The 17,862-nt window shown below is 36.9% G+C and overlaps 1 protein-coding gene across 1 annotated transcript; it reads left to right on the plus strand.

Annotated features, from left to right (window-relative positions):
* Positions 1-110: 110 nt before the first annotated feature.
* Positions 111-17,859, plus strand: LOC145466845 (protein VAC14 homolog). Its single transcript, XM_081450558.1, has 17 exons — positions 111-627; positions 2,677-3,178; positions 3,523-3,673; positions 6,392-6,559; positions 7,172-7,234; positions 7,610-7,717; positions 8,672-8,781; positions 9,286-9,392; positions 10,083-10,217; positions 10,872-11,119; positions 11,690-11,755; positions 12,319-12,551; positions 13,684-13,858; positions 14,012-14,130; positions 14,956-15,035; positions 16,015-16,171; positions 16,969-17,859. The coding sequence occupies exons 2-17, from the start codon at positions 3,078-3,080 to the stop codon at positions 17,123-17,125; spliced, it is 2,178 nt and encodes a 725-aa protein (XP_081306684.1). The 5' UTR covers positions 111-627; positions 2,677-3,077; the 3' UTR covers positions 17,126-17,859.
* Positions 17,860-17,862: the final 3 nt, after the last annotated feature.

Consider the following 17,862-nt stretch of genomic DNA (forward strand, 5'->3'; position numbering starts at 1 on the left):
ACTTTATATAAACGTGTTCTTTTTCAATCCGCGGACATATTACTTTTACTTCCTCTTGGACCCTTGTTATTTAATTTGTTGTTGCGGAATCAGTTTAAAGATATACTGATCTTGCTACTGCTTTGACTGGCTGAGGAAGTTGGCCAGGATGTATTTTTCAACACTTCAAGGGAATTGGAAAGCGCATGCATCGACGAAGATGTGCCGAGTGCGAGGAGAAAATGTTTAAAATTACGTCAGTTCCTTCCATAATTAGATATAGAAGAAAAATCGACTGTAAGCAGCTTTAATAATGTGAGACACAACTATCCAAAAGGCCCTATTTCACTTGTAGGCTCTTGCAGGGAAAAGGCCCGGAAAAAACAAGATGATAACAGCTATCCATCATCAGTAATCACCACCAGGCTTAACCAGATGCCTATCTGTTCTATCACGTGACAATGAAGCAAGGCTGATTACTATGTGGAAAGCTTAACGGGACAACGACATGATAGAGTCCAAACTGAAAGCCAACACTGGCAACCGTGGACAGCGGTCTCGACCTGGTTGGTTCTCGCCAGCACAGTATAGCAGGAAAAAAATAGAACAACCGACTTGGGGACCGATTGTCTACTAAATGCATATATGGTAATGACAATAATAATAATAATAATAATAATAATAATAATAATAATAATAATAATAGTAATAATAATAATAATAATAGTAATAATAATAATAATCGAATATTTCCTCAGGATAACCCTTCAGTACAAAGTACTGTTATCAACGGGGTCCTGCTAAGAATTAAAAACTAATAAACAAGAATTATTAAGATATATAAAATAAGATACATATTAAAAACCGTTAAAATACAATAGAAATTACAAGTAATAATCGTCTAAGGCTTTCCTAAATAAAACTCCAGAATTAATGTTTCTTAAACTTAAAGGCAATAAATTAAAAATCGAGGCACCTAAAAAATAAAAGCTACGGCGCGCAAAATCCAGTCTGACTTTTGATAGTTTTGCAGTTGACAGTTGACCTCTGATAACAGTTTATTATGAGAACTACCTCAGCGCCTATACCGAGGAGTAACTGTCCAACAGTTACCCAGTGACAATTCCGGAACGGGCCGGGGAAGGATATTACACGGTGATTGACTAGATTATCTTCTAAAGAGGGTAGGAAAAGTTAGCCCCTTTAAGTTATAAGAACTGAAATTAATCACCGGCATAGGAATGGACTTTAAGTTATACAATGATGATGACAACGACGACGATGAAGATGACGACGAGGTAAAGCCGAACATGATCAATGCTAGCCAGTCCCTGATCGACCATGAACTCTCCTATTCCCGCGCATAGGGACTGAACCCAGGCAGGAGAGGAGAGAGTCCGGGATAACGTGCTTGCGCATACTCAGAACGCCGCTATTTCTCCCCTCAAATCAGGGGAAGACCATGTATATCTATGGCAGAATGTTTAGAAGCGCGAGCGCCTTGTGGCCATCTCTAGCTATTAATTACAAGCAGAAACTTTCAAAAAGCTTAACCTGCTAAAAGCTAACAACCAAAACAGTAATTTGTTATCCGCTATCTGGACGTAATTCATGATGAAAAAATAGTTGTACTTACTTTTGCCTCTTTCAGGCTTTCACTTACTTCGGCGCAGCGCGAAAAACGGCGAGCGAAAAAAAGGAGAGAGAGTGGCTTGGTGGGCCGCGCTTCTGCCCTATTTTTTCTCTCGCCGTTGTTTGCGTTGCGCTTCAACTAACTGACGCCTGGAAAAGGCTATACTGACTTGCTAGAGTTCCACACTCGCTGAAATGACAAACATTTTAGGTTCGAACTACGCAGGTAACTGCTTGTAAATTCAGTGTTTTTTCGGTTAGTCGTGTGTGGATAGGGTTATTTTTTTAAGGGTGTTTCGGACCATTCCGGCATTCGTGGTCTTATTGCATGCTCATTAAAAATAGATGTAGGCGTTCTTGGTCCCATGGTTGATCGTAGTTGAACATGATGAATTCGTCTACACCACACTCTTATTAATCTATTGGTTCGCTGTGAATATGTGCAGGCAAATTATTCTGAATTCACCGTCGGACTCACCTGGACTATCTCTTCTCCCGCTTGGGTTAAACCCCCATGATACACAGCGGGGAAGGAAGAGTGGACTATATCAGTGCGCTTTCTACTTTGCTCTTTTTCAAGCGTTGAGGCTAAATTTTTTCATAAAGTTTGAATCTTGTCTCCTTTTTGTCGGCTATTTCGTTTGAAGTCGACCAGCGAGAAGGTTATTTTAAATTGGATCATAACGAGGTATGCGCAGAAGAACAGCCTGAAGTTGCGTTGTTTGAGAAAAAGTTAAAACATATGTAACAACTAACAACCTGATAAACCTGACTCAATTTATATTAGAAAGTAAAAACACTTCAATTTTAAATAAAAATGCAATTTAGTTCAAAAAATGTTGATTTGCTTTAGAAGGGCGCAGCTGGATGTTTTACCCCCTGGGATCATCAGAGCATTAGCAATTATTTTCCCGCCTGTACTAATCCATGATGTCATCCATCAATTCAATATTCTGGTCATCAATTCCGGAACAAAAATATTTGTCCAGCCATTAGTCTCAAATGCATGTGGCAAAAATATTTAAGTGAGGAGATCTAGACTGCAAGCTTGTTTTCATTTTCTAGGAAAAAGAAATGCAGTTAATGAACAGATCGGAAGTCCCATTGAGGGCATCTCACCTTCAGTAACAACAGGAGGTACGAAAATACCTGCGGAGTTATTCCTTGGGTCACGCAAACTGCATTTGGAAAAGAGGAAAGAAAATATTAATTTTTCCAAGGCCAACGTTGTAAACCTTAAGAAATATAGGTGTCAGGAAGACGAGAGAGTGGAAAACAGAAAGAAAATTCGAGAAACGCCGGAGTGCTTTGGGAGTGGACTTTTCAAGTGTATTAAATGAAGTGAAAATAGTCTAGGACTGGGGCGAGCGTTCCCTCTGCATGGTCGCCTGCAAGAAAGTTGCGTCCAGTGTTGAGATTTCGCAGCGTGAAAAAATCGCGTAAATGTGGTCCGATTCCTCGCTACAATGGCAGAGAAGGACCTTTCACCACTTACACAGAATGTTGTCCGTGGACTGAACGACAAACTTTATGAAAAACGCAAAACAGCAGCTCTAGAAATAGAACGGTAGGTCCACTTCGTTAAAATGTTGGCGCATGCATTATGATTCGTACTACATGTGTGTTGACGATCGTATTGTTATATGCCGTAAATATTACACCTTCGATTGTTTTGATTATACTACAAGAATTCTTGCTCAATTTGTAACGATGCTAGTGCAGTAACCTTCTTGCAGGGAGACAGGTTTTTAGCAAACAACGTTTGAACTTGTACCTGAATCCACATGTAAGGTTAAGCTTACATGTACATGTTGTGTGAGGTTCAGTAGTCTTCTGGCGTCTTAAAAAACTGCGAATGTGTCTTGTTCACTCGCCTATTTACCCATCGATCTCTGTGTTCTGTTTTATCAGGATGGTAAAAGAGTTTGTGGCCAATAATGACGTGAGACAAATTAAACGGCTGACGTCTGTGCTTGCTGAGGAATTTGCAGTTTCACACAACAATCACTCAAGAAAGGGGGGCCTTATTGGACTCGCTGCTACAGCTATTGCTCTGGGAAAGGTAGAGCTCCTTTGAACACTTATTTTGATCACTGCTGGTGGGTGATACAGCTGTAGCAATCAATAATAATTAGTCAATAAATAACATGTAAGGTTTAAAAAACAAATAATGTACAGCTAAGTGAGTTTTGAACTTCTACAGGTGCAGTGATGTCAATTTTCGTCAATTAACATATCAGCTCAAGGGACTGGGGTGTCTGGAAAACCTGAATTGCGAATAGCGAATAGTCGCGAATAGCGAATAGCGAATAGTCCCGAATAGTGCGAATAGTGCGAATAGTGCGAATAGTCTTGAATAGTGTGAATAGTGGCAAAAGGTGGCAAATAGTGACGAAGAGTCATCAATAGTCACCGCTTTAGGTCTAATATCCTGCGTTAATTAATTATCCAAATAAGCCACAGAATTTCAGTGAATTTACTACCTTTTCTTCTCTGGACTCAGGCTCGGGCTGCCCATCGCCAACATTAACAAAACAGAGAACACAAGGATACCTAATAAAGATGCATTTATGTTTTTGCAGCGGTTAAAACAGAAGAAATTACGTTAAGAAACACCTTTTGTCCTGATAAGCGTCTGTGCTTTTTAGCGGGAAAATCCTGTCTTACGTTGCTGCGAGGTTGCGTATGAGATACTGGGTACCCTATTTGCTATGATTTGCCACTAATGTGCCACTATTTGCCACTATTTGCCACTATTCGAGACTGTGCGCCACTATTCGCACTATTCGAGACTATTCGTACTATTCGCTATTCACTATTCGGGACTATTTGCTGTTCACTATTCGCGACTATTCACTATTCGCTATTCGGGTTTTCCAGACACCCCAAGGGACTGTGTCTTTTTCCCTTTACAAAAATAGTTCTGGAAATTGCGATTGAGACTTAAGGTGGCCTACTAAAGTTTTTCTGAGACTAAGTAGCGCATGTTACCATTGCCTGCCAGATGTCAGTATTGATGCGTGCAAAAATGACGTAAGTAACCCTAAGAAGAAACAAAAACCACCACAGCACTTGAAAGGCATTAAATCACTTTGGTATGTGTAGCAATAGTTTCAAACGCTGTTCAAACATGTGTTTAAACCTAGGGCTAAAAAAATATGACAAAAAAGCTCATACATTGTAAATAAGTGGTAAAAGAGCTTGAATTTACTCTTGCTTTCTTGCACACGATACATGGCGTCACATAAGCGCGTGTAAATAAAGGGCGTGTACAATTCAATTCTTGTCCAAGGTTGTAAAAGCTAGTCTTTGATTGAGGATTGCTCAAAAACCTACCGTACAACCCATGATGAGATTTTCACATTTGATTTGCAGGGGTGAATCACATTTAGAGCCAAATTTTTTAAAAAAATACATAAGACAGATTTTGAGCTATTTTTGATCTCTCATTTTCTTAGTTTTCAGAAAATCTGTCTTACAGATTTTATTTTACTTTGCATGAATGTTAAATCAGAGCAAATTTCTCATTCCTGAAATTTTGAGGTGGGATCATATAGGTAGAAAATTTCTAGAAAAAAAACAGAACTTCTGTAAAGGTACAGTCTTGTTTTCCCATGGAGCTGTTGTGAATGGAAGTTTGTGATCTTCCATGTTGGGCTGTTTGCACCAATTCCAAACCTTTCAGCTTTCACATCCTCAAACCTTGACCATTTCTTTGGGGAACCTACAAATGGGACAATTTTTTTGAGAACAAAAATTTCTAAACAAAATTACGAGAACTATTTTTTCAAGTGGTTAAACAGCGTGTATCCCAACACATTCCTAAACACCGAAAGGAAATGGTATAAAAATCTATGATAATTAATTGAGATCAGGTATCATTACTTCTTTGTAACAGGTTTGCTTGGTTTTACTTCTTGATTACTAATGATTTCAGGATTTGCTGTTATAATTAAGTTGCCTATTTGTGAATATACATGACAATTTTAAACATTTTCTTCCTCCTGGAGCTTTCCTAATATTTCAGGTCAACAGGCCTATTACGGAACCCTGCTGTTGTCACAGCCTTGTCCATCATGCAAAAGAGCACATGAACATGTATATTTGCAGAACTCTGAATCTGTGAAATTGAGAAATTATTTCATTTTTTTCAAATTATATCAATTTGAATTTTTACTAAATTACATGTATATTGAATTTTAATACATATTATTCCAGTTCACATGGTTGTATATAGTCATTTGAGTGAGGATACTGAATGACATTTATAGCAAAACTTTGTGCTACACTGTAGCACAGGTTTTTGCTTTCTAGTAGAATTTCACTTTCCTGTATTTATCTTTTGTTAATTATGACTTATTCATCAAATTATTCATTACAGTTTATTTCATTAGACAAGTTTGTTCTATTTTAAGTAAATTTAGCTTCCAGGCTAAACCAATATGGTAAGCTCAGGCACAATATTATTACAAAAATCATTAGATACCATACATGAATTTAAACATATCATAAGCATCAAATCTTCAAAATGAATTTGTTTTAACTGTACATAATATGTAACTATTAATATTACTACTAGTACTATGGCTGTAAATTTAATAGCGCAATACTACATTGTATTAGTAATATAATACAATACTACATTGTATTAGTAATATGATATTCTATTCTAATATCCCAGCCACAAATGCTGACAATGTTGACTAAGCGGTGTGCTTAACATCATAACTGCATAACACAGAAATGATGAATGTATGAATTTGATTGAATTCTTTATCAGGATGCTGGTCTGTATTTGAAGAATCTCATTCCTCCAGTACTGACTTGCTTCTATGACCAGGACAGTAGGGTGAGGTACTATGCTTGTGAAGCCCTTTATAACATTGCCAAGGTAGCAAGAGGCTCTGTGTTGCCCTTCTTCAATGATGTCTTTGATGGCTTGAGCAAGGTAAACACATGTACCATGTAAAATCAGCAGTTTAGTGCATCTGATCAGTGGGAACAGTTCTTGGATAGTCCATGAAGAGATCAACTACTGTATATTTGTACAATGTACATTAGAGAAGATTTTTATGTCTGTTTGCACGCACCAGAGTCTTGTTCAGGCTGCTTTGCAAGTTCTACAGAATGGTACCTATATGCATTGTACGGTCATGAAGCTGCTCTGCCCATGGGTAAATTTAAAGTCTTGGGTCATTAGTTGCACTTTGCTTTCTCACAGACATCAAATAAAGAGTCAAACATGAAAACTTCACTTACCCAGACCATCTCCCTATCCCACCTTCAATGTCGAAGACTATAATTACATGTACAGGTCTGCAGTTTCTCCTGATCAGTTTCAACATTGTATTGGCTGGGGCAGGGGGCAAAAGCAATGCATTTTTAAAAGGATAGCAGTGCTTTTTCAAACTTCAGTTGTAAAACAGATACACATAATCCATGGCATTATGTCACCGTCCCAAGGATATTTTGTCCACAATTATTGTGTTTTACAGCTGTGCCACCATAAAAATATTTATTTATTAGAGATATTTTCTGAGAGATTTATTATTTTTTTTAGCTTGCTGCTGATCCTGATCCCAATGTGAAAAATGGAGCAGAACTACTTGATAGGTTAATTAAGGTAAGTTATTAGGTAAGAAATAATGAACAAGTTACAGATCAGTTAGTTACAATGGATAAATTCTCAACAATGGTCCTAATCTGGGTGACTTGAGGCTAATCATTGTGCTTGAAGTCTTCAAATAATGACATGATTGTGATAATTATGTACATGTACATATATTCATGAACATAAACATGTATTTGTACATATAAAACTGTATACTGTACATGTATGTCTGATTTTTGATACAGTGTAGATCAATTGAATTCACCAATGCACAGTGAATGATTAGTTGAAGATTTGTACAGTAGGACCTACCTGCATGTGATTTCTACAAATTATACTGTTTTTCTTTAAAAAAAAAGACTATTTCACATCTCCCTCTCTTTGCAGGATATTGTGACAGAAAGCTCCTCATTTGACTTGGTGTCATTTATTCCTCTGTTAAGAGACAGAATTTATACAGCTAACCCCTTTGCAAAACAATTTCTAGTCTCTTGGGTAAGTATAACTGCAGTTGTGTGTTCTGTAAAGTTAAAAAAGTTTAACAACTGCATCATGCTGTATGGAAGATGGGTGCCTGGGATATCCAGGGGCCTCCACTGTGACCAGCAGTCTCCTAGACAGTATAATGCTCCCCCATGGCTGGCAATCCCAGCTACCCAACCATGAGCCCCCACGTAGTCTTCCAGGTACACGTCACACTGAGTTAACAATAATTGAGATGGGAGGGGAGGGGGGAGGGGCAGAAAAAAAGTTGATGAATAGAACAAAGATGTGTAGGAAACTGCTCAATCCTACGACCAAAATGTTCCAGGGACCGCCACACTGGAACATGCCAGTACAATGGCAAAGTGTACTGAGCCTGCAATACCATATGAATACCATTGACCAGAAGTACCAGCTACTCTTTGTTCTTAACTTTGTTAAATTAAATTGTATTTAACAACATTAAAATTTTAACGAATTTTACATTTGTTTACATTTATTGTATGTTGCAATGGTGATAGTAATGGTAACTTTATTTATACTCGGTAAATCCTTCAGCAAGGATTATAAAAAAAATGATAAAACACCAACTAATTGTCCCTAACTAAACTAACTAACCTAAACTACATACTAAAAGCTGCTTCACAAGGATGCCATGTTAAAACTCATTCAAAACTGTGGTGACGTATGTTAAGTTTAAAATCATGTAAAGATGTTGCTGCACGAAGGTTACTGGATAGGCTGTTCCACAACCTGGCTCCACTGTAAGAGAAACTCTTCTTCAAATAATTGGTGCAGGGCTTCCAATTTTTTTTTCAGTGTTCCTTAATCGATATGATGCTATGTCGTTTCGAAACACAAATCTAGAACTCAGACACTCAGGGGTTAACTTATCCCATGTAAAGATTTGTACATCATAACAGCAGCTGATTCAAATCTTTGATATTTGAGTTTGTCTTGTTTCAGTTGGTGGTTTTGGATGCTGTACCAGACCTTGACCTTATTGCACACCTTCCAGAATTCCTTGATGGGCTGTTCAATATTTTCAAGGATCGCAATGCGGAGATTAGAAAAATGTAATTATTGTCCGTGATTGATAAATATTATTTAGTTATTGACAGTTTTTGTTGGCAACTTCTCCACTGAACTCTTAAATAAAAATGTTGGGATTGCATGATAGTGCCTAGAAACAAACTCAGATTTAATAAAAGTACATCATTTGTTTCATGTTATCGTCACTTGAGATATAGACTGCTTACTGCTAGTCATCATCAGGCAATTTTTACACAGTACAATTTATATCATGAAGGTTTTCTATGATTGATGCATTTTGTTTGCATCCCCCACTGTTGTTCCACTGGTTTGCTACTGTACAATGTATATACTGTACATACAGTCACATGATTATACAATTCTCCTGTTACAGACCTTTTTAACCATGGGCATCTATGCTTTTTTGAATTGTGGATCACAAGAGAAAATGCTTTCCCTGTGGGAAAGGAATAAGACATAAAGATATAATTTCCATACTGCCAGGTGATTGTTGCAATATTATAATCCACATGTCTGTTATTGTGCAGGTGTGAAGCAGTCCTTGGCGAGTTCTTGAGAGGCATCAAGAGAGAATCTAAAAATGTCAACTTTGCTGACATGGTCAACATTTTGGTTATTCACTCACAGTCAGAAGGTGATCAGAAGTACATGTGATTAACTGTCAAACTAAAGTACAGGTGTAGCCTGGTTGTTCATTAGATGTAGGAAAGTTGTACACTTACACGTGATGGCAGATGTACATGTACATGTATCTGTCAACAGCAGGTGTCTGTTAGACTAAAGATCAAAATTAGAGAGTTTGTTATTTGATGTACCAGCTACAACCCTAGACCAAACTGTTGAACTGTGTGCTACATGTAAACAAACCACACAAATGTATCAAACACACCCCCTCCCATCCCCTCATTCAAGGTTGTTTGGTCTGAAAACCAACACATGCTATTCCTGTTTTAGCCAAGACAACATTGCAAGGGGGAAGGTCTCAGTATCTGTAGGTCTGTCAAGGGTCATGGCTTTTATCAGCAAATAAATCAGTAAATAAGTTTGAATAAAATATTATAGTTATTTGGAAATCAGTAAAGAAACAAAACCCATTTTGGATGGAAAGAAGAATGTGCGAGCTTCTCCATCAGGAAAATAAACATCAAGTTCTCAAGTACTATTAATACCAGTATAATTTGGAAATGATATTAATAAGAGCTTAGAAAAGTAACCAACCATAAATGATCTAAAAGGCTATCAGTAATATTGTTATTTTTTGCCAATAGCAACGTCCTCTAATGTTAATCTATTTCTAAATTCAACTTTTTTCATTTTCTTTCAGATGAGGTGATTCAGTTTACTGCAATCACCTGGTTGAGAGAGTTCATCACACTTTCAGGACGGACAATGTTGCCGTTCAATGCAGGAATTTTGAAAGCAATATTGCCTTGCATGGCCTATGAACAAGACAAGCAAAATATCCTTTTATTACTGTGGTGTCAATAATTCCACGATGTAATACAGCGGAATCCCGATTTTTCGAACCTCCAAGAGAAACTAAAATTGGTTTGAAAAATCGGGTAGTTCGAGAAATTGTCATGGTCTCCTTTGTTTAAACTTTATGCGATTGAATTGTTAATGAGTTTGAGAAGGTCATCTACCTTATTATACATGTATGACTTGGCTTTTTCAATCACCAATGGGTAAGAAGCAAGATTTCATTAAACCTTCTGCAAAATAATTTGGAAACCATAACTTGTCTTTTCAGTCACCCACAAATTACCAGTAGCCACTTGGTGCAGATATCTTGAAAAGACATTCTTGCATTCAAGAATGTACTGGGAGGAGTGTATAATTTCATGTATTTCTTGGCGGGGTTGGTAATTTTTTTAAAGACAAATATGTATAATGTAATGTAGGACCTGCAATAAGGTTTGGTTGGCTGATATCAGATGTACTAGCATTTTGCATGTACATGTATGCATTCCAGATGGCCATGATAAAATAATTCTTTTTCAACACTAGAAGAGAAATTTCATAACTCCACATGGCCATGTACTCGTAATATCCTCTATTTAATGGAGTAAGTATCACTTGAGTAAGAGATTGTACTGTCTTTAACAGTATCTATATATCAAAGAAGTTGTCAAAGCAGTCAATCAAAGCTTGATGCGATTGATTACAGAAGATGATGATAAAGATGTGGATAGTGACTCCATTTCCATGGATTGTGATAACGATTTTGTTGAACCTCGAACACAGTTAGATCTTGGCCCAGTGGTGAACGTACTGACCTGCCAGTTATCACACAAGTCAATACAAACAAGAATAGCTGTCTTGCGATGGATTTTACTTCTTCATATGAAGACTCCTAATAAGGTGAGTTGCTTGCTGCAGTCTGTACACGTACCTCAGTTTTACATTCCTGTTCAGTAATCTAGCTGCTGTAACAGTCATCCCACAAAACTCCAGATATTGATTATTAAAATTATTTAAAACGTTTGTGGGATTCACCAGTTGCAAGAGTTACATGTACATGTAAGGTTACATTAAGCTTTCTAAATACATTATATCTTGACATAAAATTAATAATAATATTATAAACACTGTTACCTGTGTATAAATGAGCCATGCCAACCACCGAAGAACAAATCAGTGTGGCTGGTACATGAAGGTTGAGTTTGAGTCAACGTTTGAGATACATTACTGTATAGCTGTTGTGCTGATTGAAGTCTTCAGATATACGACTGTGATGTCTGAACTGGATGTAATGAAAATGGTCCCAAGTATGTTTGAAAAGCAATCTCTAGCTTTCACAGCAATTGGATATTTCTGTCAAGTGGGACTCAAATCAGTGTATGATGTAAATTTAAGCTGCATTAATTAATAACATTATACACCATTTTGTAATAAATGTACATGATAATATTTTGTATAATTTTGTGGCAGATATTTGGTCAAATTGAGCAACTTTTTCCAGAACTCTTAAAGACTTTGTCTGATCCCTCAGATGAGGTAAGAAATGACCTGCATTAGTATTTGCTTGCAATTTTTTAATACATGAGGTGAACCTGAAGTACTTGTAACAAGGCTATTGCTATGTGTATGAGAAACTTAGCTCGTATCTATCCTACTGTAGGTGTTTTGAGGAATTTCTGAACCTCAGTGAACTATAAATAATTGGCTGTACAGTTTGTGAACAACCAATGAATAAGCAATTGTTTGTTGTCACACACTGACAGATGAGACAATAATGAGGCAATGAAAGACAGAGGCAATAATAATCGCTTCTGTCTTTAGTTATAATAATGGTATTTGTTGAAAAAATTATTGCTGGATAATCTTGCCCACAGTATTGTCTTTGGAGACTAATGACAATTTCATCCAGTCTGTTAGATAGGAAAGTTATGTGGTAAATGTATGATTTTGGTCATTGATGCAATGCTGCTGCTACTAGCAAATTATACATGTATAAATGGCACAATATTTAAATTTACTCCTGACCAGTGAAGAATTACTACTCCACTGCATATCAAAGTTTAGTTTCACTGCTGCAGTTTTTTTATATTTTTTTACAGGTGGTTCTTCTTGTCCTTGAAGCACTTGCAGAGATCTCAGCCTCCCCAGCTGGGCCACCAAGAAACAGTCCCTCACAGAGTATGTCAGAATCAAGCTCACCAGCCTCATCAGAGCAGACATCTGCACCACACAGGCAACTTAACAAATACTTTCATAAGTTTATGAACAATGTGATGTCCTTGTTTAGAACAGACAGAAAGCTGTTAGAGGAGAGAGGATCATTCATTTTAAGGTAATGTAATTTGTCCGTATACAGTACATGTACATTTACTCTGCATGTCATGTCTCAGGGCCTCTATTTTCCCTGAGGGTCCCTATCGATTCCAGCCTCATTGCTGAATGAGCTACCCTGGTAAAATGAAGTTACTTAGTGTACTTATTTACTTGTCATGTACTTGACATGACATAACAGTAAATGACATGTACATGCATTTAAAACATGACATTACATGACTTGGCAAAATGATACAAAAATAATATGACATGCTCTTAACATGACACAACATTACTTGAGGTGGCTCACAATGGTTTTCCAGCTTTTACTAGCCCTTCTTCTTTGATGGATGAGTACTTAGTACTGGTAACTCCTCTTCAGTTTACACGTACAGCTAACTACAAAGAGGGCATGAAAGAAATGCTCAAACATTGGTGAACAAGATAAGATTTTTTTGACAGAACAAGTTACCATCTGATGTCAACCATAATTTGTATACCAATGATTGGGCATTTTATTTAATCCCATTATAAGTATATCATTGACCGCAAAAGAGTTGTACAGTATTTTGCTGTTAGTGATTCATCAAAGATGAAGTGTACATGAAGAAAAATTCTGGAGAAAGTTGTGAGTCACCATAACATACCTGTAAGAATTAATTGACTCAAAATGACTTGAATGATATGATACATGTACATGTGTGCTGTGGTGGATCTGGGGTGGATCTTTGGGTAAAAAAGAAAAAATGCAGAAGGAAAAAAAGCCTGCAGGGCAAGCAAAAAAAACTGCCCCCCCCCCTCCCCCTGCCCCTTAGATCTGGATTTGCCACTGGAACAATGTATGTACTTGACATTGTGCATTAAGTGACCTGATATGCATATGACATGACATGGCATGTCATGTACTTAGTGTGCATTGTATGACATGTCCAAGTATTTATCACAATTTGACTTGTACCTTGACATGACATGTGCTACACATGACATGACATGACGTGTATTTCTCATGACATGGTGTGACATTTACTTGTCAGGGCATGACAAGCAAATTGGTCTTTGTTTTTTTTTGGTATACATGATTATTTCTTTGTTTGTCCTGAAACACAATACACATGTAACATATTAATACAAAACTGTTTTCTTTTTTCCAGGCAACTCTGTCTTCTGCTAAATGCAGAGGATATTTACAGAGCAATGTCAGAAATTCTTCTTCAAGAAGAGGACTTTCAGTTTGCCTCACTTATGGTCCGGTATTTGAACATGATTCTACTCACATCCAGTGAGTTGTTTGACCTCAGGGATCAACTAAGGGAGCTAGCAACAGCAGTAAGAAAATTGCAGTTAATTTTGTTTCAATTGGTTTCCTCTTGTTCCAGAGTAATGTTTCTTTAGAAAATATCCAAATTTTACGAGTAATTTTTACTTTGTTGTGCAATTTAATAAAGCCAGTGATGTTTGTTTGTTTGTTTGTTTAATTAGGAGAGCTGTTCATTGTTCTGTTGTTTATACCAGTCTTGGTGTCACAATCCTGTAGCAACAGTGTCCCTGTGTTTACTGACACAGAATTACCAACATGCATGTGAACTGCTGATGATCTTGTATCCTTGAAAAACACAAAATCAAGGTCAACTTTTGGATTTGCATATTCATAAGAATGTTGTCTACAACTTAAAATGCTGAGGGGTAATCTGATATGTATCCCAGTTATTACTGAACTACAGTAATGTGTAGCATACATCATAGTGTCCTGGTAGTTGTCTCTTGCTCACTCCGAGCAGTGTGGGTTTGAACACTGGTTGTTCTCAGTGGCAAGATCCCTGTCAACCTCTCCAAGAGTATATAATCTTATTGGATGTTTTGGCGTGTAGTATCCCAGTATATATTTACAAGTTGTGCCGTATTTTGACGAGCCTGGCGAGTCAAAATACAAAAAAGTAAAAGTATAAAGCGGTACTATACACCAAAACATGAGTAATAAGATATTTATTATCTAACTGCTGTAGTCAATAAGTTTATCAATGAAAGAGGGAGAGTGTGACAGTTTTGCATGCGTGCGCTGACCTGTACTGCAAACAGGTTTTCTACTGTACAAATAAATGTACAATATCGCTGTATAGTTCTACTTTTATTTGGGTGGTATTCACTGCAGTTGGATAATAAAAATGGATACAAGTGAGGTGCAAACCAGGAAATCCTGACAAGATGCTGGGAGTTTATTATTTTACAATGAGTTAGCGTCCCATGGCAGGGTGCAAAGAAAGTCAAAAGTTTTCAAAATTAATTTATTTTGTTAAATGCAGGAAGAGCTTGTCACAGTGACAAAATTCTAGGTACACAATTCTGTATGATTTCAGGAGTGTAAATCTCTTAGTATTTCTGCACAACACATTTTAATGGATAATCCTTGACTGTGTATTTATCAGTGGACATCTAGAAGTCAATGTTGAATTTCTTATACAGATTGATAAACTGGTTCAGCTCATAGAGTCTCCTATATTTACATGTGAGTGGTAGCAATAAAAGATATAAAACCAATTATAATAATATTGTTATTATTTTCTCTCTCAGTTGAAGTTATAGGTATTTATTCTATTATATAAAATTTTTAATTAACTTTCACTAGCCTGCAAACAGGCTCCCGGCGAGGATGGAAAAAATTTTTGGCGAGTGTGAAACAAGAATTTGGAGAGCAAAGCAATCGGGACAGGGACAGGGGAGCCTGTAGACTTTTTGATGTGCCTATCTGCTCTTGGTGATAAGCCTGTAACAAATCAGTCAATGAGGTTATTAGACCTGTCAAGAAGCTACATTTTCGGTACTTGCAAACAGTTCTAATTGAGCTAATCAAATAGCTGGGCTGGGCGTCATAATATAGAGTGCAAGTAAGCAACATGTTCACAGAATATTTCAAACACTTTGTCCCTCCAGAGCCAATACGTAGAGAGCTTAAAACGTATTTTGCAATACTGAAATGAGCCTAAAGAAATTATAACCACATGATAGAGGTGTCAAACTCTGCAAAGCGACAAGCAGATAACAGCAGAAAGTCAGGAAACCATGCCCTTGACCTCTAAAAAAATTGCTATAGCACTGCCAAACGGCTTCACTCCACTAGCTTCTACTTAAAATTCCTCGTCGTAACAGAGCATAAAGTACCCTTCAGAATCACTTGTGAAAAAACGAGAGGTCGGGAGACCGGAACTTAAAAGAGAACAGCAAATGCACTATTGTAACGAACCGTTGAAGTCGTATAATTTTACAAAGATCTGTCAAATATTCATCTCAAAGATTTCAACAATCAACGATTTAACCAATCATATCATGATACCAGGAGCTGGTATCATAGAACGGCAGCATCAGTACAATGTCTACAGGCTCCCTCGCTTCGTTTGGGCTCACTGGGAGCCTGTTCACAGGCCAACCTTTCACTAGAGATGTTAGCAAGTTTTATTTCTAATGAAATTCTCCTTTTTTTATTACAGTCTTACGTCTTCAACTCTTAGACACACAACACAACCATTTCCTTCTGAAGTCATTATATGGTTTGCTAATGCTTCTTCCACAAAGCGATGCATTTACAACTTTAAGAAACAGATTGGACTGTGTACCAAATGGAAGAGTGCTTTCTTCTGACATCAGGTAAGATATTCTGTGACAGGATGCCTATAGTATTATTTTTCTGAAGAAAGTAAGGTGGAACTGCACTTTGACAGGCTGGAAAAAGGAGCTCCTGATCAAAGGGTAACATTAGGTAAATTGCTGGAATCAAATCACTAAGACCTCTGTAAGTACAGTATGGTTACTTAATAGCATCAATTAAAAAGAACTTAATGGCAAGTTTGATTAACAAAATAAATTTATAGTATATCAAGTCCATTCTCTTGAGAAATTAGTGGCCTATAATATTGTACTTCAATGACTCTGGTTTCACATACATGTGCTATATTTAATAGTATGAAGTCACTAGAAGTCTATCTTGAATACTAGCTCACTTCTTTCCTGTCTCTATTTTATCAGGTGCTAAGCTATGGGAATAGGTCCTTTGCACGATCTGGTCACATGGTACAAAATCACACATGCTGGTGAGCAAGTTCCGCAGTGGGACTTCCAAAACAAAGGCAGGTCCAGATGGACTGGTACAAGTGGCATTGTTTTGGAAGTCCCACTGTGCAACTTGCTCACCAGCATGTGTGATTTTGTACCATGTGACAGGATCGTGCAAAGGGCCTATTTAATGACTTTTTACTCAGTATTTTGGTAGGGCACTCTTGGACCCAGAACCCAAGAGAAACCGTTATCCTGTGCTGCATACTTTATATACATCAACTACGTAGATAATAGTAGTGATAACAGCAATGATGATCATGATGTTGGTGACAATGATGACGACGACGATGATAATTAGTTTTTCTTATGGTTACAATTTTATTTTGCAGTAATAACCAAGGTGCACATGACTTCCCTCTGCGTGAACATGTACAGAATATAAACTTCAAGGAACTCTTACACCAGTTCAAGACTGTGCAGCAGAAACATTTTATAAACAAACATTCTCGCTCTCCACACCTTGCCAAGAATTTGTTAAGTGTCTAGTCACGTTCAAAACATAAAAAATATTAACTAAATTTTATGATAATTTTAAACATAAGATATTTTTTGAGTGTAAATTACATATTTACGAGCATGGCTTGATCAGAGAATTAAAAAGATATCTTCCAGTTTAAGAAGAAATAGAATAGAAGGAACTGTTATGCAAGACATTTGATAATAAAAGTGTATGGTTCACTGTTCTACAGTATGTATCACACAGGAGAAACATTTTTTATTGCTTTACCCTGCAATCTGTCAGAAAACAGTGAAATCTTTATGTACAATATTTGCGTCTACAGCATACAGGTACTGGAAAGTGCTTCTATCATTCTCTGATTGGGCAACAGGAATGTCAACTCTGAAGATTTGACAGGGCATGACACGATCAAGTCTACCAAGAATTTTTTTTTCAATACTTGTTGTGTTTTTTTGCATGTTGTAAGTTTGCATGATTGCCCTGTGCATCATTCTGCCTGAAATAATAGAGAGAGTAGCTGTTACAGTGTTTTTAATAATTCAGAGCAGATGCAGGATAAGACAGGAATCATCAATAAATCTTGGTACATGTACTTGTCATATTTCCTGTTTACTTGTAAAATATTTGTTATTTCTGAAATTTATAAATGCAAAAGAGAATTATGAGCATTTTCTGATAGTCAAGGGTACATGTATCTAATCTCACTTACGTGTATTAGATGAAATATTAAGAATTATAGCAAATAAAATTTTTTAGACAACTC

This window comes from Orbicella franksi, chromosome 13 (assembly GCF_964199315.1).
Source record: "Orbicella franksi chromosome 13, jaOrbFran1.1, whole genome shotgun sequence".
Lineage (NCBI taxonomy): Eukaryota > Metazoa > Cnidaria > Anthozoa > Scleractinia > Merulinidae > Orbicella > Orbicella franksi.

Bases quoted from the DNA above. Each gene is read 5' to 3' on its own strand.
- LOC145466845 (XM_081450558.1), top strand. From the start codon at position 3,078: ATGGCAGAGAAGGACCTTTCACCACTTACACAGAATGTTGTCCGTGGA. The intron at 12,552-13,683 runs GTAATGTAATTT...TCTTTTTTCCAG, and splicing joins AGAGGATCATTCATTTTAAG to GCAACTCTGTCTTCTGCTAA. The intron at 13,859-14,011 runs GTAAGAAAATTG...TTGTTTAATTAG, and splicing joins TAAGGGAGCTAGCAACAGCA to GAGAGCTGTTCATTGTTCTG.